Source organism: Equus quagga, chromosome 7, assembly GCF_021613505.1.
Source record: "Equus quagga isolate Etosha38 chromosome 7, UCLA_HA_Equagga_1.0, whole genome shotgun sequence".
Taxonomy (NCBI): Eukaryota; Metazoa; Chordata; class Mammalia; order Perissodactyla; family Equidae; genus Equus; species Equus quagga.
In genome coordinates this window covers 62,956,459-62,980,026 of record NC_060273.1, presented here as the reverse complement: position 1 = coordinate 62,980,026, position 23,568 = coordinate 62,956,459, and the positions used below count along the sequence as shown (strand labels likewise).

General features: G+C 42.2%; 1 protein-coding gene across 5 annotated transcripts in view; it reads right to left on the bottom strand.

The window, feature by feature from the left end:
* Positions 1–23,568, bottom strand: part of EBF1 (EBF transcription factor 1) — a 381,707-nt gene that overhangs the window by 4,517 nt on the left and 353,622 nt on the right. For 4 of the 5 annotated variants that reach the window (XM_046667997.1, XM_046668000.1, XM_046668001.1 and 1 more), the window contains exons 12-15: positions 13,577–13,642; positions 12,199–12,376; positions 11,370–11,549; positions 7,165–7,359 (exon numbers count right to left, since the gene is read on the bottom strand). In XM_046667997.1, the coding sequence (XP_046523953.1) occupies positions 7,165–7,359; positions 11,370–11,549; positions 12,199–12,376; positions 13,577–13,642 (619 nt within the window). The remainder of the gene's footprint in view (positions 1–7,164; positions 7,360–11,369; positions 11,550–12,198; positions 12,377–13,576; positions 13,643–23,568) is intronic. The other variant, XM_046668002.1, reaches the window with a different exon arrangement.

Below are 23,568 nucleotides of genomic sequence, written 5' to 3'. Positions count from 1 at the left end.
ATGTTCTTGTCAGTGATGACTGCATCTAGGAAGAGGCCCTCTTCATTCCCAAATCTCATGTCTGGAAAAAAGTGCCTTTCTTTTTTTAAGCGAACCCCAACTACCACCAATCCTGCAGGAGACACGGGGAGGCTAGGTGAGTCTGAGCCCTGGGGCTCCCACACCCTCCTGATCCCCTTCCCCAGTCCTGACATTTTAGATTCAATTAAAAAAAAATGTATTTTGCCAAACACTTTTTCCGTTAATTTTTAAACCCATCTGTATTCACAAGGAAATTTAATCCACATGTTTCTGATTCATTTACACGTAAATCATCCAAATGTTGTTTTGCAAGAGCCGTTTTGCAGTCCAAAAGCTCCTGGAGTCTTTTTCGTAAGCTCTCATAAGCCATTTTTCTTAGAAACAGGAAGTGTCTCTTGCCAAACGCAGACCAACTTAAACCCCCAAAGATCTGGGATCAGTGGGAAATGCAGTCCCCCGAAGATTCAAGTGAGCCCTAGATTTGACTGAAAGAGGGAGCTCGGTATTTCAATCCAAGCCTTAACTTGAGAAGTGAAGATTCTGTAGCTCCAAAGGCAAGGAGGGTAGGGGTCTTTGCAGCGTGACAGTTCAGCACGGCTCTGCCTCCTAAAGGAACTTCTCATCCGGGCTGGAGGTGGGTCCAGGCACCCTTATTAAGGCAGGCCTTTCTTTGGGAGTTCTAAGGCCCTGGCCAAAGAAGCAAATCTACTTTGCCTTTCACGAAAATCTACTGTATGCCTGGCATTAAAGGGCAGCCCCCTATAGTACAGCCAGCCAGCCAGGCAGTGTCAATATGATACAGAGTGAAGTAGAAAACTGACCAACCTCCTGCTAATGTAGTCAGTGGACCCAGCCAACATTATCAGTTGGGTCCTGAAAACATCCCATTTGGATGGCTAGAAGTAAAAAAAAAAAAAAAAAAAAAAAGGGCAACTAGACTTATGGTAGTGAACACAATCCAGTCTATACAGAGGCTGAAATATAATGATGCACACCTCGAATTTATATAACGTTATAAACCAATGTGAGCTCAAAATAAAAAAGATCTAAGCAGTATTTCGGTACCTGAAAAGTGTGTTAGATTAATTACATTAAACCTCCACTAGGGCCAGATTACAAGCTGTCAGGCAAAGCTGATGGCCGTGCTAGTCTGTAGCTAACAGCTCTTCTTCTGGAACACAAACCCCAGCACCCTGAGGGCCCAGGGCAGGGAGAGAGTGAGGGGGGTGCCTGAGTGGGGACTGAGGTGACTCTGCCAAAGGCATGCCTCCTTTAGTGCGGGAAGCAAGTCAGCGCCCACCCGATCTGCTGTGCAGGAAGGCCTGCTCACAGCCACCAGATCCACTGCATTATTTCAACAGAAGGTGGAGATGTGGATTTTTTAAAAGATGAAATAGCCCAGTTTACACATGTTAGCAAATAATTAAAATTAAAAACACATAAACAAATGAACATATTTCAGGGTGTCAAGGAGGCAGCATTGGTCTGCCCACACTTTCCCACCTTCTCTGCAAGCCTAAGGAAGTCACGGAAACTCTCTCCAGAAGAAGGTCCACACATACCTACACCCAGAATTTTGCATATCTCAGGGGGTTACGGCTCCATAAATCTCATCTGTGACTTCCTAAACTCCAGATGCAGAACCCTTTCTGATGAGTAAATTTGGGGGGAAAAAATTCCCATTCATGGCCTCGGAGCTTAGACACCCCTAAAGAGGTCTTTTGATAAAGAAACCTCACTGCATGACTGCAGGGAAGTTCCCGCGTTGTTAGGAGCTGTTTTTCTTGTATCTGTGCTGCAATCCTCAAGATTACTTATGTGGGTGAGAGGGACTAGTGTTTGAGGCTTGGAATGTTCCAGAAGTGCCACTGGCACACTGACTTGCCCAAGTGGAGCCCATGAAGATTTCCATGAGGACATGACACCCTCAGAGAGCAACATGTGCCAAGACAGCACAAGATCGAGGTGGCTCTGCCATTTTCCCCAGCAGCTGGGTGATCACCTTCTCTGAAGAGGCTCAGAAAACCATTGGTTTGAAAAGCAATGCATTTTTAGTATGGTTTCCAATTTTGATAAGAACAAAGAGAAAAATGGAAAGTTTTGCAGAGCTGGGAGGGTTTGGAGTGAGAGGGTGGAATGCGGTCTTTCTGAAACCATATTACATTTGTGTAATAATTATGAGCTACTCAGAAACAGAACGGGGGGTGAGGGGCAGATCTTGCACAAATTGAACATGTGCATTGAGGAAAAGACAATTCCATGAGACTCACGACCAGACTGCATGATATCCAGAGTCAGGTCGGGCTGGCCAGCCAGAGCTTCAACAAGGTAGGGAAAGAAAACAACCAGTATGTGGGGACAATTTTTGTGAAATCACTCTGGACTTTTGTTTTTAACTTTTCACTGCAGAGACTATACAGGGCATTGTTAAGGTTTAAAATCATTACATTGAGGGTAGGTCCAATGGCATGCTGACAGCCTTCTTGGGGCTGCCCCTCCGTTGGTTAATGAAGTCTTCTGAGGGTTGAAACTGTATAGATCCACGCTCTAGGGCACATAAGCTTTAGGAGAAGGGAGAGGATGTCTCCAGGACAATGGCTGAGCATAGCTGGTGTCTCAAGTCTTTGACCCATGAAAATAGACACACTTGGGGAATCTAGGATCAGGATTTATCAATGACTTTATCTAGATAAGAACAGAAGAAGATTTCTCTTTAAACCCAAAATACAACTGCATTTTCCAAAGTTTTCATGGGATGTTCATGGGTCTTAACATTTGGAAAAGGGTTTTGTGGGCAAATAAGTTCACAAAACTAAATGGAAGAGTCGTTTTTGTTTAACCACAGGATGTCTCAGAGCCTTTTACAGACATAGCTGCATCGTGGATATCCAAGACAGCGACTCAGTAAGCACTATTTCCTAGATTTGTTTGACCATAACATTTTAATTTTTTTTAACAGAACATCTTGTGAGATTCCAGAAGTGCTGAGATAAGAGTTGCTTTGTCCTAAAAAAATTTCTCAGACATATGGTAAATTGTCCTAGGTTTTATCTACCTGGGATAGAAAGCCAGTTGGAATCAGAGTAGAAATTGTGAATTATAAAATATATGTAAAGAATGGAGCTTATGACTTCCTTGCTCAACCTTATGTCTGCTTCTTGGCACCTGTGCTCCAGGATGCTGAGCGGCTTACTGGTTAGTGCACATGACTCTTTGGCTCAGGTTATCCTAATCCTTCTGCTTAAAATGCCCCCTCCCGCATCTCCCTGTGCCAGAATTCGACTTGCCCTTCATACAAGATCCAGCTCAACGGCAACCTTCTCCCTGAAGCACTTCTGAATTCGCCCTAGTCTTTCCTTCCTCTGAACTTCCACAGCTTGGTGCCAGTCTCTCCCAGACAGATCCACTTTCTTTACTGTGGTCATGTTTGCCCTAATACAGGGAAAGTTTGTAAGGCTAGGATTTTGCAGTCCACATGGGCTTGAACCCATAACCCAGTGGCTTGAACATAATATGGCCGTACGGCATAGGGGCTTACATGGCAGTCAGTCTGCCTGGTTTTTAACCCAAGGTTCCCTCTATTTGCTAGCTGTGTAACTCTGAATGACCCATCTTGGCTTTAAGTCTCAGTTTCTGCATCTGTAAAATGGGGACAATAAACAGCCTACATCAAAGGGTGGTTGGGAGGACTACAGGAGATAATGTAGACGCCGGGCTGGGAGCAAGCCCTCACACGTTAGTGGCTATGACCGTGGTCATCACCATCCTGGGAGACTGCAGTGCATATCTCTTGATGCATAAACATGCATGCAGTCACTAAAGGAGGTTACAAAAGGGCTGCTGGGGAAAGACCTTTAAGAAGTTGGCTTTAAAAAACCAGAATGATGTACAATTAGCAGAGTGGTAGTTGGAGGTAAATAGGCCTTTAAAACACTTAAACAGCCTAAATGTGTCACCCCTAATCTTGTTTATATGGTCAATTTGCTTAACCAACTCTTCCTTCTTCACTTGCCCTGTCTTAATGATCACAATTCTGAACTAGCTGGGACCAAATGAAGCAGGTGTTACTGTAACAATGAAAAGGAGAAGAAAGAACGAAACACTCAGAGATTCTCACCCCTAATTCTATGATCCACCTAGGTCCTTTTTTAATAGAAAAAGTGGAATTTAGAAAGCTAAAGATGAAGTAATTCTTCAGTTACACGTCTAGGAGCCCACTGTCAGAATGCCATTTTTCTCAAGGGAGACTCCGAGGCCCCAAGCAGGAGCTCCCTAGAAACAACAGTGTAGCCCAACCAAGCCCACGTGGGCCATGCCCGGCGAGTTTGGTGGTTGGGAGCAGAGCAGGACACAAGAAGGAAGGCTTAAAGGAAGATGATGCAGTAAATTTGACTTTAATTTCTCTATTCACACCTCCTCCACTGGCATCCCCAAAAGCAGGGACGTTTGGTACACAGCAGTATTGGAAAAACAAACCTCCCTTTTTTTTCTTTTTAATCACGCTGAAGAGTCAGAAACACGGGGTAGGGGAAAGTGCAGAAAGAATCTCCTGTACACATGCTCAATCAGAAGGAAAGGGCAGTGTCGTCCGCAACAGCAAGTCCAGCACAAAGTGTGTCCCTGAGTTACACCTCAGACGCTCCATGCTGTGCGGCTGCCTATTGGAAATGTGAGGGAGGCATGGAGACTCAGCTGCTAATCAGAAGCGAGCAACGGTCTCTGTAGTTTTGGAATCAGTGCAGACTTGAGTTAGAAACACTCTAGGGGTGACAAATGCACAAACTTTCAATGTGTCCCTGTCTTGAAGCCATTTCCTCATTACTTAAACACACACACACACATATAGCCCTACGCCACCAGATGGTCCCTAAATCCAGGAGATTCTAAAATCTGGGCCAAGTCCCTATTTTCAGTCCCTTCCTGCTCCCTCCTTGGTCCACACAGCATGAAAAGACACAGCCTCGCCTCACTGAAGGGCTGCCCTCTGAAGTCACTGTTGGCCGGTGACACAGCTGCTGACCATCCAAGAGCCGTGGGCCTTTTCTTCTCAAGCACCCCCTCTCTGCTGTTGATTACAAATCCTATTATATCTTGTTCCTCATATCAAATCTGTGTTTAACAAGGGCTGCGACTGGCACCTCAAGAATGGCAGATTTGAGCTTTCCGTATGTTTTAACCTTATTTATACCCATTATAAGTTATGTTTGCTTAAGCATTATATCCCTCGTTTGCCAACTGGAGGTGTACTGGGGATGACAAAGCATTATTTTTCACTGAAAAAGAGTCAGACTTGCATGAATGGGAGGCTCCCCTTTGTGGGGGTGGGCATTACTATCATCAATAATATTGACCGCAAGGGAGTTCCTCAGTCAGCTTATCTTCCTCTTCCCTTAAGAAGATGGCTTTGCCAGTGCATGTTAGAGGAGGGGCACAGGCATGCTATGGGGCCCCACCTTTGGCTGTGCTGGGCAGATTTCCCAGCAGGTTTCTGAGGAATGGTCTAACGCTCTCCTGGAGTCAGAGAGGCACAGTGATTCGGAGCTCAGGTTCTGGAGTCACATGGTTTGGGTTCAATTTTGCCTCCATCATTACTAGCTGTGTGGCCTTGAGCAAATTGGGCCTTAATCTCCCAATCTATACAATGAGCATAGTAGTGACCTCATAGGGGCTTTAGGAGAATCGATATAAGCTTATATCAATGTAATGTGTCCAGTGCAGAGTACATGTGTACTTAAGTATAAATAAATATACACAGGCTTACACACAAAAACAACAGGCTGCGAAATCCCACACATGTATGCTGTCCTGCTGAGCCTCCTGACCTCCACAGCTGACTGCCATCAGTGAAGATGGGCATGGCTGCCACTGAAGGAAGACACTGTGGGAGCTGTGTAGACTGGGGGTTGGGGGCACAGACCCTGCTGGGGTTTATATTCATCTCCACCATTTAATGGCTATGCTTATGGGCAGGTATTTACTCTCTTTATGCTTCAGTTTCATCATCTGTACAATCGAGATCATAAGAGTCCTCATATTTCATCAGGACGTTGTGAAGATTAAATAAGATGGAGCATACTCAGTGTTTAGCACAGAGTCTGACAACTCTTCAGTGATCGATAAACGGTAGCTGATTATTTTATTGATCGTATTTCCCTGCCAGCTGCCTTAGGAATCCTGGATACATCCTTTTTACCCACTCTGTGTAACGAAGTGTTTGAGAGATGGAAAGAGGAGATGCATTTCTGAGCCTGAGTTTGAAGCCAGCTTCTCCCACAGAACTTCACAACCTTCGTAACCTCCCTAACCTTTAGTTTTCTCATCTGTAAAGTAGGGGCTATGAGAAGCCAACACACAACTCAGCAGTGGGAGAATGAATGCAGTCGTGCAGGTCAACACCAAAACCCAGTGCCAGCACATAAGAAAATGTAAGAAATGGTGGACCCATTTTAAAAGGGTAGGATTTTTTTCTCAATGAATAGAAAGGTCACATCAACTCTTGGTGACTCTATTATTTCCATATTCCATGATGAGGACGAAATTGAACAATTTTAATATGAACCAGAATACTCTAGTAGCATTTTGGGGTTTCTGGTTCCCAGCAGTAAGTCTTGGGCCTTTGGTCTCTGATGCTGTAACCTCAGGGCTCTGGTTGGGCCATGGCTCACCCACTCCCCATTATCAGCCCCACACATGTTCGCTTTGACATAGGTGACAGGAAGGGAAGGTTGAGTGACCTACTTCAGGAGAAGGCCAGTCCAGGGAGAGACCCTGCAATGGAGAGCTTCCTAGAGTCCACAAAAGACTGGTCTGGTTATGGTGACCACAGGGAATGAGGGAGGAGAAAAGAGAAATGACAGCATTAGTAAGTGGAAACAGTATTCTCATGCAAATCCTGGGCCTGAGCAGAATTGCTGGAGTTGGAAAGAGGACTGCTCAGGAAGCTCCAGCAGAGGACAGATGCACAGGGCCAGGGGCCTGGGGTCAGGGCCGAGGAGAGCGAACACAAAGGAACAGAAGAGACGAGGGCAGAGAGAAGCAGGCAGACCCAAGGCTGATCCCCTCGCAACAATATCGCACCTACTTCTGGCGCTTGGAGGTTGAGGTCAGGGCGTGTGGTGGGCCCAGCTGGGGCCTGCGGCTTACCTTGCAGGCTGTTCCCGTTGGTGCTGGTGCAGGTGGGAGGCGGGGAGGTCTGGGGTCTGACGACTGGCGCGAAAGCACTCTTCTGTTTCACGGCTGAGACCATGTTGGCTGGTGAGAAGGAGAAGATGCCCGAGGAGCTGCTGCAGTTGGAGGGGAGGCTTGTGGAGGAGGCCATGGTGGGGCTGGATGGCACGACTGAGAGGGGCAATGGGAAAGGAGAAATCAGTGCCATTCCTGGCATCCTGAGACAAGGTGGCTCAGATCTGACCTTTACCGGCCACCCTGCTCAGGCCACCCTTCCAGCACAAGCTTTCCCTGAACTCTCGGGATCTTGTCCACTTTCAACATTTGGTACTTGGCATGTGTTACCTTTTGTTGTTGATGATCTTTTATGTGTTTGTTGTGGGCCTACTATGTGCTAGGCAGTGTGCTAGGCACTGGGACATCCTAGGCCAGGAAACAAAAATGCTCTTATAAGGGATAAAGAAGCACAAAATAGCAACAAAGATGAGTATGGCCAATTCTGTGGAGGCAGGGAAAGGGAAGCAAAGAAGCCTTCATGGAGGAGGCATAGAAGCATTCCCTGTAGGGCCTAAACTAAGATTCTACAAAGGGGCTGGGGATACAAGAAACAGGAGAAGGCCACCCTAAGAGGGTGTGGTCACCAATGGAATGAGAGGTGTGGAGAAGAAGGGAGAATTGAGGGCAACACCAGGATTCCAACTCAAGGCACTGGCAGATGGTGGTGTGTAAGTGTCCCTTTCCTCCCCATGAAGCTAGGAGTTCCTCAAGGATTTAACAGTCCCTTAATGCTTCACACCACAGATATAGGTAGGTGGGAGGCCAGATGGATAAACAGACCACCAGGTAGAACATTTGTGGATAATGCAGAACTATAAGTCAAAGTTCCAAATTCTTTTTTTTTTGAGGAAGATTAGCCCTGAGCTAACTACTGCCAGTCCTCCTCTTTTTGCTGAGGAAGCCTGGCCCTGAGCTAACATCCGTGCCCATCTTCCTCTACTTCATACGTGGGATGCCTACCAGAGCATGGCGTGCCAAGCGGTGCCATGTCCGCACCCGGGATCCAAACCGGCGAACCCCGGGCCGCCGAGAAGCGGAACATGTGAACTTAACCGCCGTGCCACGGGGTTGGCCCAAAGTTCGAAATTCTTTATATCCCCCCATGGAGCTGCACATAAACGTTTGTGAATTAATAAGCAGTAGGATAGGTTCCTTATGTAAATATTCACAGTCTAATAGTAGTGAGGATGTGGATATCAATGATGGGAGAACCTTGGTAATTCAGAGACAGAGAAAACCTAGCTGCTGGGGACATGAAAGAGTTTGGTGGATGTACACGCTCTACCAGCAGCTCCTCTCAGCCTGGCCTTTCATCATTTGCCAGTTGCTAATAATCTCATGGTTCCTTTAGGAGACAGATTTTGCACACAAGAAAGTCCTCTACACTCAAGACTAGTACTTCCATATGCTCACCTCCTATTTCCTCCACCTCCTGGGGAAAAATATGAATCCTGCCCAGTGATTTTCAGGCACTTAATTCAAGTTCTAGGAACTTCCTCCTTACTGTACTATTTTTCACATTTTGTAATAAACATTATACATTGCTTTATCATTCACAAGAATCCTCATGTCTTTTTCACTTACATCATAGGCTACGAGGCCAATTACACCCTTTTTACACCTCAGCAAATCGAGCAAGCTGAGACTCAGAAAGTAGTTCAGTGGCATGACCAAGGGCCATAGCTGAAAGCAGTGAAGCCAGGAGCCAAACCCAAATTCAGTGCTCTTTCCACTATACTACCCTGCAAAGGAAACAGATCGCAGGAGAAAAGGCCCCCTTTCCATGAACCCACCAGAGTCCAAACTGCTGTTTCGGTGGCCTTACCCTTGGCCTACTGGCTTTGGAAAGTTAGGGAAGTGGGAATCAACTCGGTCACGGGCAGCAATTGGCATGGAGCCCTGAGCACTACACAGTCCAAAGGCACTGAATGCTTTATGGAGCAGAACACAGAGCCGCCATCCTCAGAGTTTTCACAAACATTTTCTAAACTGTACTTTTTCTTTTAATGAGGCCAGCATTTTTATACATCTCTTAGGATTTGTAAATGTGAAAATACGCTCAATAATAACACCCATTTAAATTGCAAAGCTCCTGCACTGGAGGTTTGATTTTTAAATATTCCTAGACTTGAAATCCTGCTGGTTCACTGAGGAAGGCAATTAATCTCGTTGGCAAATGCGATCATTATGTGTATTTAGAGGTGGGGAGTTTGGAGAGGGGTGGTGAACAGAGGAAGGGGAGAAATATAGTCACGCAGTTCCATTTGTTATAACATTATTAGTTATCAGCCACCACACCAAAAAGTGTGTTCTCCAGTAGAATGTCTTACTTATTTTATTTTTTATTCTGTTCAGAATTTTTCAACATGAGTGGTTTATGAATAATTAAATATTGTGGAGGCAAAAATTCAAATCAGCTGGGCTTTGTGTTTATTGTTTTATTTGCATTTATGCAGATAAAACTGTCCCATCTGAGAGCCTATTTGAGAATTTAATACTATATTTGTGAGCACTGAGGAAATCAATTAATGGAAATTAAATGTTCGAAGTTTCACAGTCTGACAGATGCAATCTCAGGCTGAAGTCGCTGGGTGTCTACACAGGCTCGGGAAGACAGGGCAATCCAAGCCCCTAAATTGAATTGCTACCATAGAGCAATTAGTTTATTGATTTAATTAAGAATGCCACCTTTTAATTTTCAGGTCATGATTGAAACATTTTCTGATTAAGTAGATGGGAGAACACCGAAATGATAGATCCATGAGAAACGATCTTTCGATGAATCAAAATCTAATGTGAAACTGGCCCCGAACACTGACTCTTGAGCAGACAGATCTAATGGATGCAGATTATTCGGGGAATTTTAAATGTTCAACAAGCTCCTGATTCCAAACAAATAAAGTAGAAATATGAAATTGAGCACACAACTAAGCATAAAAACTTACCCAGAAAGTAAAAGGCCTTCCTAAGTATTCCTTTCAGAAATAACTCCTCTCAAAGGCCAAGAATGATCTTTCCTCTTTCAAAAGATTAGCACACTCCATGTTTCCACTATTAGAAACAGCATAATTTTTAAGTTTTTTAGCCAAAACTCTTTTTTTCAAAATCATGAATATTCTTTCATTTAACGACACATCTTCTATCACTCCACAAATGTCTCAGAGTTTGGCCACGTTTTACACAACAGAAGAGTCATCCACATCCACGATGAACGTGGTCATCTATGTAAAAATCCTCAGAGGGAGATCAAGAGATCGTAGAGACACAGCCCATGACGTTTACTATCTAAAGATGCCAGTTCCCTCAGGTTCTTTAGATGCAATCTAAACGCTGTACCAAAAAATCCTTTAAGCTAAACTTGTTTAAGACAGAGACAAGGCATCAAAGAACACTTCTTGTGCATGTGTGTATTGTTTTTCATCTTGCCAGATTTTCGAAAAAGTGAAGTGTGTTTTTTTGATTTGTTAAGTTTGTCTTTTTAACTACACATCAAACATAAAGGGGAAAAAACTCCACGCATTAAAAAAATAAAGGCGCCATATTCCTAAAGGGAGGAATTTTAAGTTTTAGACTGTTATTACTATGCTATACTACCAGCGCCACTTATTCTTATCATTCCATCATTATGATTATTACTTAAGACTTACTGAATGTGCCTCTCATGGGCCAGGCATCAGGATAGGCTCATTACAGGCATTATGGTATCAAAGTCTCACAACAATTGTATGGGGTGGGTGCTAGTTCCTTCCCCATTTTACAGATGAGAAAAACTGAGGTTTGGAAAAGAGATGAATTTACTCAGGGCCACCAGTCAATAACTGGTAGAAGCAGGAGTCAAACCCGTCTCCCTCTGACTAGAAGCTTGGGTTCTTGCCATGACATCAATACTGCTGCTTTTGGTTGCAGCAAAGTTCTGAGACATGGAGACTGTGGGGAGGAAAGTGAGCAAGGGAGGGCAGAGATTTCTGCTGGAGGCACTGCTGCCTTTAGTATCGTCGCCTGGATCAATGCTCGCAGGGTGGGGACCCTCAGACTGAGGAGACCAGCACAGTGGGCCGCACAGCACAGTACCCAGTTCTTCAAGCGAAAATGTGCTGAAACACAGGACACACATCTCTACTTACTGGCGTAGGGCGAGTTGGCAGCTGAGCCGTTGAGGAAGGTTGGGGAGCCACCCAAATTGGACATGGCAGCAGTGCCGTATCCGTTCATGCTCGTGGTGACGGAGTTATAGTTGGTCTGCTGGGGAGTGGTGCTCGGCACGTACCCGTGTGGCGATACGCTGCTTGAGTTGCGGGTGAAACCTGAGGGTGGGGGCAAAACCAGGGGTGAGGGTGGTGGTGGCATGGGTGGCAATCCTGGAGGACTGGGGAAAGGAAGGTCTCTGTTTCTTGCCCCCTCGCCACATCCCAAAGGGAAGGGATTGGGTGATTCATGTGCGTGGGTTGGTGGTGCTAGCTCTGTGATTAAAATGGCAAGCGAGCAAAAGACGCATTTCTTAGAAGATCATAAATACTTAGCAGGGCCGTGAAAAGTGGCAATGCAGGGCCTATAAATTATCATTTTGGAGCAGAAATAAATCCCAATCTAAGAGATGTACTCTGGAGTTAACAGGTTCTTCTTCCCTGGGTGAGGATGATGTGCTTTGGCCCCTCAGAACTTTAATTCCAACCCTCTTTGCGATCTGTCATTCATGGTTTATGGTGAAAAGTCAAATGGAGAGATGGCTACAAGCATGTATCCTTTCTAGCCCCCTACACCAGACCACCAGACGTGACAGCTAAAACCAAAATTCTACAAGAGTATTTCAGATACACAAACTAGGAATCTCTCCTTTTGGGAAAAGAAAAATTTTTTATATAAAAATTATTTTGTGCTAAATAAATGGGAGGGGGGTATCTTGAGGTTGGGAAGGGGCAGAGAAATGGGGAGCGACAAGAGCAGACTCCTGACCCTGATTGGTGGCCTGCGACGCCTCAGAGACATTCACTGCCAGTTGTCCACTGAAGGAATTCACGCCCATCATTCCCGCGTGGACCGAGGTGTTAGTGAGGGCCGGGAGCTGGCTGTGGTTGCGGGGCACACTGTACAGGGCCTCTGCAATGTCAGCTGCTCTCTTTAGAATAATTTCCTGAAAAGTAAAAGGAATACCCCCTTTAGCTACCCCAAATCATACTCCTAATAAAACCATTTTTTAAAAAATTTAAAAACCTTTTTTTGTGTGAGGAAGATTGGCCCTGAGCCAACATCAGTTGCCAATCCTCCTCTTTTTGCTTAAGGAAGATTGTCACTGAGCTAACATCTGTGCCCATCTTCCTCTACTTTATGTGGGGTGCCGCCACAGTTTGGCTTGACGAGTGGTGCTGGGTCTGCCCCGGGACCCAAACCAGCGAACCCCAGGCCATCAGGGTGGAGCATGCAAACAATCATTATGCCACTGGGCCGGCCCCTAAAACCATTTTTTGTTTGCTTACATTATGCCAGGCACGGTAGTGCTCAGGGCTTTCCATGGTTAACTGCATTAACTTCTGCAACACTCTCAACAAAACTGTAAGTTTAGTCTCATCATCATCAGGCCCATATCACAAATGGGGGAACTGAGGTGAAGACTTCACTTAAAGACACTCACCCATTTAAGGACCGAGCTGGGCTGCATAACCCTGTCTGTTACCTTAGCCATTCCATAGTATACAGCACCACAGGGTTTCCCTTCTCCACAACAACACACAGGAACTCTGGGCTGACACACACGCAGAGGCTGTAACTCACTCCCCTACTGGAGTTAAGGGCAGGTTGCATGACTACCGCTGTCCCTGAGTATTAGTGGGACTGTGCTCTCAGGACATTGATTCAAGTCAGACAAAAAAGGAGTGAATGACTTTGCACATTCACAGTTTCCTGAGCAATCTGAACCACATACATGGAGTTGCTCTATGAAATAGAAGCAGATGATAATATTCAGGCCTCGTTATACTTTTTAGGAGAAGAAATTAAACTCCCTTTTTCCTCCTAAATTTGCCTGAAAACCTGAGAGGAATAAAATAAAGCACCGGTAACTCTCTTCGTCGATTATGAAGTACACTCCCACAGAAGATTCATTTTAAATGGCGTACCTTTCCTTGTAAGGAACTGATGCCATAGAAAAGGCAATAAAAGACTTACAAAAGAGAGAAGAATTGAGTAGCCTTGCAACATGTTAGGTCTGAATGACTTATACTCTGAACTCATGCAAGTGACTTTTCTATTTTTCATACTTTTTCATTACAATAAGGAATCCAAGATCTTCCATTGAATGTGAAGCCCTCACGAGTCTGAAACCCAGTACGCTCACCTGGTTGTTGTGTGGCATCCCATATAGCGCTTCCACCAGGTCCGCAGCCCTTTTGAGTATCACTTCCTGTCAAGAGAAAAGCAGATACAATCCTCTGAGTGAAGGCAGGTGGTTGTTATCTTTTCACATGATCGTGTTCCAGTTCTCTCTGGCCATACTTTGCCAATGCACTGCTTTAAAGGCAGTAGCTTGGGAAACCCCAGAATGGTGTTAAATCACCAATTTATCCCTGTTCACATACACACTTAATCGAGTCAAAAGGTGAGCATCATTGGTACTGCAAAATAAAATACATCACTCAATAGTCTGCCATAGGCACGATAAAGCACTCATATGTTTATTGCTGAATACAATTGCGAGGTCATTTACTAGATTACTACAATCGATGTCATTCAGTGCATGTTATGAATCCCTAAGATGTGTTTATTTTGCACTTAATTGCTTATTCCAGGAACCATGACCTTATCAGACAGGTCATTTTCGAGGGATTTCCAATCAATCTTCGGCTACTAGAAGCATGTAGCATTAAACTTCTTTTGTTTATCTCCCTTGTGTGGCAGAGGCATGATAGAAGGGGGTGATGCAGTAAAGCCACACACTGGGGTAACGCACTGTTTGTCAGAGGCTCTAACAAAAGGATTCTCCTGACCCCGGAAGCGCCGTCTGCACCAATTTTCATGATGGGCAGTCTGTTTCTTTTATAGCAATTCTTTGCTATTTCAGTATTGTTTGGCTCTTTCCCCATTTGCTCATTCATTCTCATCCTAGATGTATGTTCTGCTGTTCATCCCAGTTGAAGGGAAAATGTCTTCCTCTTTCCATTTAGGTGGGCTTCCATATTTAGCTTGCATGCTTGTTTCTAATAATGTACGGCACTCTACAAAAGTGTGTGTAGTGGTCATTTTTTTTCATTCTAACCAAAAGGAATCGTTCCCTCTTCATTCTGCCCTAATTTGCTGCTGTTCATTCACACTGGAATGTGAAAAGCAAAGTTATGCTTGACATATGTAAAATGGAGGCTTCTCAGAGAACCAAACATGAAGGCATGGTAGGATTATCTGAGGTGATTTGCAAGATGTATTTACAATTTTTTTGCTGTGCGTAAAGTTTCAAAAAGAAGTTTAACTTTAAATATTTTACACAATAGATCTCTGCATGGAGAAACAGTGCTGTTCAATTTTCATAGACTGTAAATGCTGATCAGAAAATAGGGATATAATTGCATTCATTTTGCTGTCACCATAGCCTCTTCAAAAATCCTTGAACAACTCTTGAAATGACAAGCTTTTAGATACATATTAGCATTTTTCAATTTTAAATTCTCTATAATATAAGATAAAATAGTTGTCATACTGCAGTAACTACTTATGACATACATAATGTCCTAATTCAAAAATGAGGTAGAGGGGTTTTCAGTTCTCAATAAACATTTATGCTTGCCTTAAGCTGCTAGACCCCATTTATAAAACAGTTCAGTTATTTTTCATATAAGGAGTGAAAAGCATTATATAATCAATAGGGTTTGAATCAATACATCTGAAATAATTTCTTTATTTTTTTGATGCAAGCTACAAGATAATTTACCACTTTTTGTTTGCAGTATTGTCTGACCACAGCAGTGAATAATTTACTACGGTATGGGCACACTAAACCCAATCCCCAGATCGAATTCAGCCTGTGCTGCTTTCACTAAAACCTCATGGCTTTATCTGGCTCTTAGGAAAGATTAAAACAAAACAGGATCAAGTTGGTTTATTTACTAAGATTTGACTTCTTTGGGTCTATGTTCATTTATTTCTTCAAATAAATTTTTATGCCAGTGTTTGGGCTTGGCAGAGAAGGTACTTTTCTTTCTTTTCATTTTAGGGGGAAAAAATACAAGTCTCTCATTTGTCAAAAGCATGATGAGGTGCAATTAGAAACTGCATTGCAAACTTCAATCTTGGAACACTATCACTGAGGACTTAGAGCATGCTTCTTATTTTAATTAATTTCACAGAACCAGGGAAAAGAGAAGTTCACAATAAACTCAAAGATCTTTCAAGTTTTTGTAAATCTGAAAAAATTCCAACTATTAGTGTGTGCTATATATTTTAGCCTCATACATTTTTGGTGATAAAGTTTTTCAATGCCATAATCCACTTGTTTCTTTTTCTCTGTATTCGGAGTTCTCATCACCGTTTAATCCTTTGAAAATGAAACACATGAATCTTGCTTTCTAAATCTGCATCCTTCTTTGCTCCACAAAGCTGGGACATGCTTTTCCACTAGGCACATTGCCATAGGTGGGTCATCAGACCAGTATCGTTTCAGACAAGCAGTCTTGAGGAGAGTGAAGCTGGATTTGCTGTCCTGGAAGTGACTCCCTTAAATGATAGCTCGCCCATTTTAAAATGTCCTTCACCGCAGTATCAACTTTGAGGGTTAAGGGAGAGCCCACATTTGGTTCAGCTTTGCCAGTGTGATTCAGCTTCTATTAGCTATTTCTGCAAAGGGGAAGGAGAAAGGAAATTTCTGGGTCCTCTATGAGTTAGTGCAACAGACCTGCAAGGTGCTTGGATTTCGGTGACCAGAAAATTGCTCTCACCTCCATGTCATTACGCTCCCAGTGAACTAGCCCCCAAGCGTGTTTGTGTTGGGATCTAATATATTGCCTTTCAATCAGAGCTGAGAGCCACTGAACACACAGACAGAACATGACGAGCAGGTCAGGAAAGCAATAAAGATTTTACAGAGCTGTCCAAGGTGCTAAATTTACTCAATAATGGGTTTGGCACCATAGTGTTAACCTCTCATTTACTACCAGTTTGAGGGACTAAATTGAAGTAGCTGACTTCATTTACCTTGAAATGTATATTTTATGACATTATGTAAGTAGATTGAAAGGGCACTGCAGTTTTAACAATTTGAAGGCTAAAGCATGTTTAAGACGAAACTTGAATATTTATTGTATATTGCACTTAAAGTATATAGAACATTAAAATGTATTGATTAAATTTGTAAAAGGCATTATAAAAATGACAGGTAGTATAAAAGATGTATGCCTTTTAAAATCAAATTGATAGTGTATGCTATCTCTTCTGTGGTCACAAGTGTAATTTTTTTCCTGTTTTACATGGTAATTTGCGAAATCTCTAATTTCACATTAGGAAATGATTGAGCCTGGGATTTTAAAAAACAGAAATTTCCCATAAGGGGAAGAGCAAGATGTTTCATATACTCTTTTGTCTATGAAATTGTTCCTAAAGTCTCATTTTTTGAGGTATTAGGAAGGAGCAGAGTATAAGGATCCTTCCATTCTAATATGCAATTTTAATATTTCTGAAAAGAAAGAGTCTTGACTAGTACAAATATGTAATTTTTCAAGGCATTTATTTGTCAGGAGAGATTTTCTCTTCTTTTCATAATGTTTAAAACATCTCTCTGCTTGCAGTTTAAGACATGAGGGTAGAGATTAGACTCTGCCAAGACAATTAATCCTATCCCAGGATTTTAAAAAATATATCCCATTGAGGAATTAAGAAGACAAATACTAGTATCCTAAGTATTGAAAAGCCCAAGAGTCTCTTTACAGAGTCAATGCTTATTCTCCAGCCTACATCTTGAGTGGGACTATTTTTCTTTCCACGGCCTTGAATTTCTTCTTTCTTAAATAAACAGAAAATGTTTACTCCTTAAAAACAACTTTTTGCGGATCTATTTCCTCTCACAGTTAAAATATAGCTTCACCTGTTTTGCTATGACCATTGGTTGATCATTCTGTGACTGGGGTTCCACAAAGAAAAATGGGGATAAGCTATACTAAATCTATTTAGAGTCTATAAAAACACTGCAAGACTCAAGGACCAGCGGAGTTCTGAGAAACAGGTCAAGTGTAATCATTATGGGTTTTACTAACGTTCTGGAACCTTTTATAATAAAAATGCTGAGTGGGTTACAAATACAGAGGAAAGATTCGGCTTTACTTCCTATGTTGCAACCCAATCAATTAAGCAAATAATTTTTGAGTTTCTTGTTGTCCCAGTGGTCACACACCAATATTACTCTCCAGTACCTTTCAAGGCATATTATCTTCCCAGAATTAAGGTACAGGGTACTATGAGGATTATGAAAGATTTTCTCCATCATCAGGTCCTACCCTTTTTATCCAATATACTCTCCCTTCACATCTGAAGAGCTGCTCTCTCTTCTGGTTTAGCTGGTCCTCCCTGGCCCAGAAGAAAAACACTGGGCTCTTTTCTATCTCCACACCTTCACTCCTTTTGCCTTTCCTTTATTGGGAATGCTGGCATCAATTTGTGCCCATTTACAATGACTTCCCATCCTCTAGAGCCTGGTAACAAAGGTGGTGCAGGTGGTGGTAGAGTAATGATACAGATAACTGTTGTTTTTTGAAAGTGGAACATTAACTCATTCAGTCTTCCCAAAGAGGTTCTTAAGGTACTGTCCGTATCACCATTTGGCAGATGAGGAAACCAAGGCTTAAAGAGGTCAGCCAACTTTCTCTGAGTTCATGCAACTGACAATTGGCTCAGCAGGGATTCAACCTCAGGCCTGTTAGACATCAGAGCCTGAGCTCTTGAGAATTACATTATTCTACCAGAACTAATTCCACTTTCACTGATAGCCCAGCTCAAAATCTCTCTCATTCCTCCAAAAAATAGTGCTGACTGTGCCACACAGAACAGCACAGAAGTAGATGCTGTGGGGTCGCTCTGCTCTGATTTTAAGCGTGTTAGTCTTCACTCTCCATAACTAGACCGTAGGCCCTTGAGGCCATGGATATGTCTTAATCTCCTTCTCTAAGCCCCAAGCCCAATGTTTAGCAAACCACAGGCCCTGAGAAATTCTTGTTGAAGAGTTTAAGACAGTTACTGATTTTAAAAAGGGCATGCTTAATTTATATGATGAAATGACAAAGTCATATATTTGGCATGGTTTATAAAAGCAGAAGACTTAACTTTGGTGTTATATTTGGCTCCAGATTTTTTAATCCAATATATAAATTCCCAAAGGTCAAGATTTGATAACTGTGGGGGTTTTTTATGCCACTTTCTTTTTTTAAATGAATCTCTCTCTCACTCCTGCTGGCTTGTGCTTACATTTTAATTTTGTGATTAATATAATGAATCATGTCAGGTACAGACATTATCTCAAGTTATAAGCTGCTAGCAACATGAAGTTGGCCTTGATGTACATCAGCCTTTTATTAACTGTACTCTTAGGTCCTTAGAAATACTTAGGTACTTGCACACTCTTGGGAACCAGGCATACCGTATCTGATACGCAGCCATGTCTAATTCATCTTTCTTTCTGTTTCATGACAGTAAAATCCCTGAGGATTGTTCACCTTCTATGAGAACCTTCTCTTCAGTGTCTGACCTCAAAGATGTAGCTAATAAGCTCAGACTCACTGGCCACATCTAGCCTTCCAGGGTGAATGGGAGGCTGTCTAACTGTGTAATTCTGAGTCCATTTATAAACCCAATTTAATGTTTTGAGTAATTCAAACCCAGATGAGCAGGGGAGATGGCCAGAACTTACTTTCATTCAGAGCACATATACGCCAACTCATAAAGCCAGATGGATACCCATTTAACACCACAACATTAATTTCAAATTTCAGAATCAGATTTTGAGACTCTGGGAACTCCCTCACAAAATTAAGGCCCAGGGATGCTTCAGCAATTTGAGAGGACAATCTGTGCTTGGCTTTATGTTCCGTTGAATGGGAAATAATGTTTTGTGGGATGTGGGAGGGAACAGAAGCTAAACTGCAAGCCTCAATGATCAAAGTCAAGTGGACTTGGGTGATTCCGGAGAAAGAAGTACAATACTTTTCTGTCACTGCACATTTCCCTGACACCCATTTATCACCAATCTATTCTGCCTTATCAGAGGATTCAATATGGAACTGGCTCAAATATCAACAAAATAAAATGAAGTACAGAAGCAAAGTCACTCCTGATTTAGAAGTTATAAGCCTCTATCAGTGAAATCAGTATTGATTTCATTCACCTCCTCACTCCAGAATTTGCTATAGGGTCCATATTTTGAACATTATATTCATCTCACTAGCCTTTAAGTTCTAGCTCCTTCTCCACTTGCTTCTGAAAGTCTGGGTGACACTACTAATTGGAAAACCCGAAAGCTGAAAAATTGATTGGAAGTTTCTTGCAGCCCATTTCCCGCAGAGCTGGATATACAAAGCAATAAATACTAGTTGTACCGAGAGGTATTTCTGTGGAGGTTAGTTTTATATCCCAACTTCCTTTGTGTTTATTCAGCCAAATGGAAAATTCCACAACGGTAGACTCTGCATTCTAAAAAATCATATAATGAGGGCAGTGAGGGAAGGAGTAAAACAAACCAAAATAATACTTGAGCCCTGTTTAGTTTCCAATCCTCTGAGACATTCTTAAAATTTTTCAATTTTCTGGTAATATGAACTTCTCGAAATAGAGCTTACCGCAGATCATTAGAAACCTTTAGTGTCACACTTTAAACACTCTTTACTCAGACGCCCTATGACTGAGAAGAGTCACTTACATTTAGCACGGCTATAATTAAACATGTTTCTGTTGAAAGGGGCATTTCTCATTATGGCTAAGGACCACTTTAGAGTAAATTGAAACGGAAAGGAGGAGCATAGATGAGGTGTAGGTAGCAAGTGGTTATTTCTAGGGAGGCATAAAATGCCAAATGTGTAACAATTATTCTTTATAACCCTGCATTCTAAAGACTTCATAGTACTTTATCACATAAGAAGCTTCAGCTGATGCTCACTGAATGTTCTAGCACACACTCATTGCCCATAGTCTTTAAAGAAAAATAAAATTCAAACCACAATCAAAATCTGCAGAAATTGCCAGAACAAAGGAATTAAATATGTTGAAAGGGTCTACTGCTATTAATACAAGAGGCATTGAAAGCATTCTAGTCTAGTACAAAGAAAATGCAGGGGGACTTCCGAATCTCCTCTAATTTTAAAGTTGATTTTACGTTCAGATTAGTTGAGAGCCCTCCTACTTCTCAAACATATTATGTATCATCGTATCGCATGGCTGGAAGCACACCAGAAAGCTTTGCCTTTGTTACCAACATGGTATAGAAGACTTCTGAATCACATGAAATTAAAGTAGGTTGTAAGCTAACACAGCTATATCAACGTAAGACATACTAACTTACATGATTGACTTTTACAGTGGAAAGAAAAAGGCTGTTTTCAAGCAGCTGTTATTGCCTCAATGGAAAAAAAAAAATCAATGAAAGTGAAATGAACAAGAGATTTTGTCTGAGTTGCAGTTAATACCACTGAAGAGCTATGGATATTAAAAGGTCAACAAATAAATTAGCCATAGTGTTATGAAATGAATGATTTGGCTTATAATTTTATTGAGTGAAAATTGTTCGCTGCCTATTAGACCAGGTAATTTTTATCTGGTGCCTCAATTACTGTTCCGTAAGCAATAATATAGTTGTAAGAGCTGTTGGTTCGATCGCACGACCTCTGAGAAGCTGGCTAGGACAGCTGACTTTACTATGATGGATAACTAAGCTTGGTCTCCACGAGGTGCCAAACCTCCCTTTCCTGCAAGGGGATCTCATAAAAGAAACATTACAGCTTGATTCATTTTACCAAAATGTTCGACTTTTCAAGTGTCAGCAGTTAAGTATAAATTGTGAAACCAGGTATTCCTGAGAAGAGTTATGACAATGGCTTTCCCCCTCCTTTTGGTCTCCTGGCATTCTCTTCTAAATGGTGTCATGGTAATTGGTGAATGGGAGCCTGGGGTGCTTCCCGCCACAAATACAGTGAAAAATGGTGTCTGCACCCTTGTGAATATGACCTGCTTGGAGGTACAGAGCTGAACTTGGTAACCTCTGGCCGGCTCTTCTTATTCCAATTCATTGTACTGGTTTAAGACCGACGCTCTGGGTTAGGTCCTGCTGAGTGGCCTTGGAAATCGACTTTCTGATCAGGATAAAAGTCTCTGCTTAAAGAGAAGGCCATGGACAGAGGTGCCTTTTTCAGGGGTAGATTGTAAAGTCAGCACATGAAACAAAAACTGCCTAGAGTCAAAATTACCCTTGAAAATCTTTTAAGTTACCAAGGCCTGGGCTCTTAGAAACACAAAAGTCAAAAATTAACTACTTCTGTTTCTCTTTGCCTTTTGACTGTGCCTTCTCTTTCCCTAGGGCAAAGGAGAATAAATATCTAATTTGAAGTAAAAGGACCACTGAGTAAACAAAGAGATTTATTGTCATATGTATATGTCTTTGTATGTGTGTTTGGTGTGTGTGTATACAAATGTATGTGTATATTTATGTTTTTGGACAAGCACATATAGTTAAACTCGAGTAAGTGATATGTGCATGCTGGAACTATGTTGTACTTTAAGGCTATCCAAGGGAGGCAAAAATATAGTTTTCTTTTGCTTCTTAAATTGTTAACATCATCAGTTATGACACGGACCTCTAGATGAACAGTATCTGTAAATGATGATTCCCAAGCTTTACAGATGGTCCTGAGTAGAACTGCAATTAAAATCCATTGCCTCGAGACTGCTGGGGCTTGGTTCTTATTACTCCAATGCTTAATTGAAGTGTTACTCAAGGCTGAAAATAGTGAGCGAGGCTGGAGATCTCCTAGCACCTTTGTTTCTAAGGGTTTTATTCTCTAAGAGCAGGATGTTGGATGGTCAGTAGGCAGAAATGAATGAGCCCCTTGTTTCTCCTGTGACTTCTTCAACTAATCAGTAATTATATTCAACGAGCAGAGTGTGATATGAAGTAGGTTAAACTTAGTCCCCCTCATCAAGCGCTCAGTGCTAAAAAAGAACTTGAAAGAGGTTCCAGAATTCATTTACTGGAGTAGCTGTTATCACCAGTCCCTATGACAATGACTTTGCAGCTACAGAAAGAGAAGGAGAATTACCCCCAGGTTTGTTGGTGCGTATTTTTAACGCATGCTGCCACTTTCGCCTGGCTCAGCCAGTTGTTAGCTAACTTCAGTCTATGCTTCCACTCACTCCTCACTGCCAAGCTTGAGGATTTTTTAGGATTGGTTTGCAAAATTGCCTTTTTTCTTAAAATTCCTTTTTCTTAATTTTAGGAGGCAGTACTTAGGGATACTGGCTGTGGAGTCCAATAGAGTTGGCTCAAATCGGTGTTCTGCCACTTATTAGCATTGTAAACACAAGTCTCCATTTCCTCATCTGTAAAGCAGGGTTAACGCTCCCACCTGGCTCAGCAGACATATAGCCAGCAATAATATTGATAACCCTCACTTAGTTTCCAGAAAACTTTGGCAAATTATATGCATTCTTAGAGTCAATGTGTATTACGTGCCTTGAGTGCTGTTTGAGATGGAATCCTATTTGCAAAACACTGTGAAAGATTCAGAACGGGCTAATGGTGAGGAAGTCTGGTGAGGCAGAAAACCTCCATTTACCAGCCGCATAAGCTCAAGCAGTTACTTGTCCTCTCTGAGCCTCAGTTTCCTTGTCTCTAAAATGGGCATGATACAATAATGACAAACAGAATAACTTACGCAAAATAAGTCAGTTAAAGATAAAATAAATCATGTAAAGAAGTGAGAATTGTAACTTTTATGGGAGTCATGGGTTTTTAAAACAAAACTACAATCTCCTTCCCCAGAAAGATGCTATGTGAATGCATGTGTGCATGCATATTCACAACACACACATACACAAACACAGCTGATTCTATCCGCGATTTCAGGGGTGTACAGATCTAGGCTAAACTCCCCTGGTAAAAGAAGCATAAGCAGTAGGGGACACCAAGCCTCTAAAACTGAGCATATTATCAAAATGGGGAAGTGGAATTTGCCTGTAAATTTTCTGGCAGATACAGTGGAGAGAGGAGGGAAATGTCCTGCATTCCACAGTTTGTGTTTTTGACAAGAGAATGCAGAGACAAAATGTTTCTTGGAATCAAACTCCAGCGTGATTTTTCTAAGAGTTGAATAT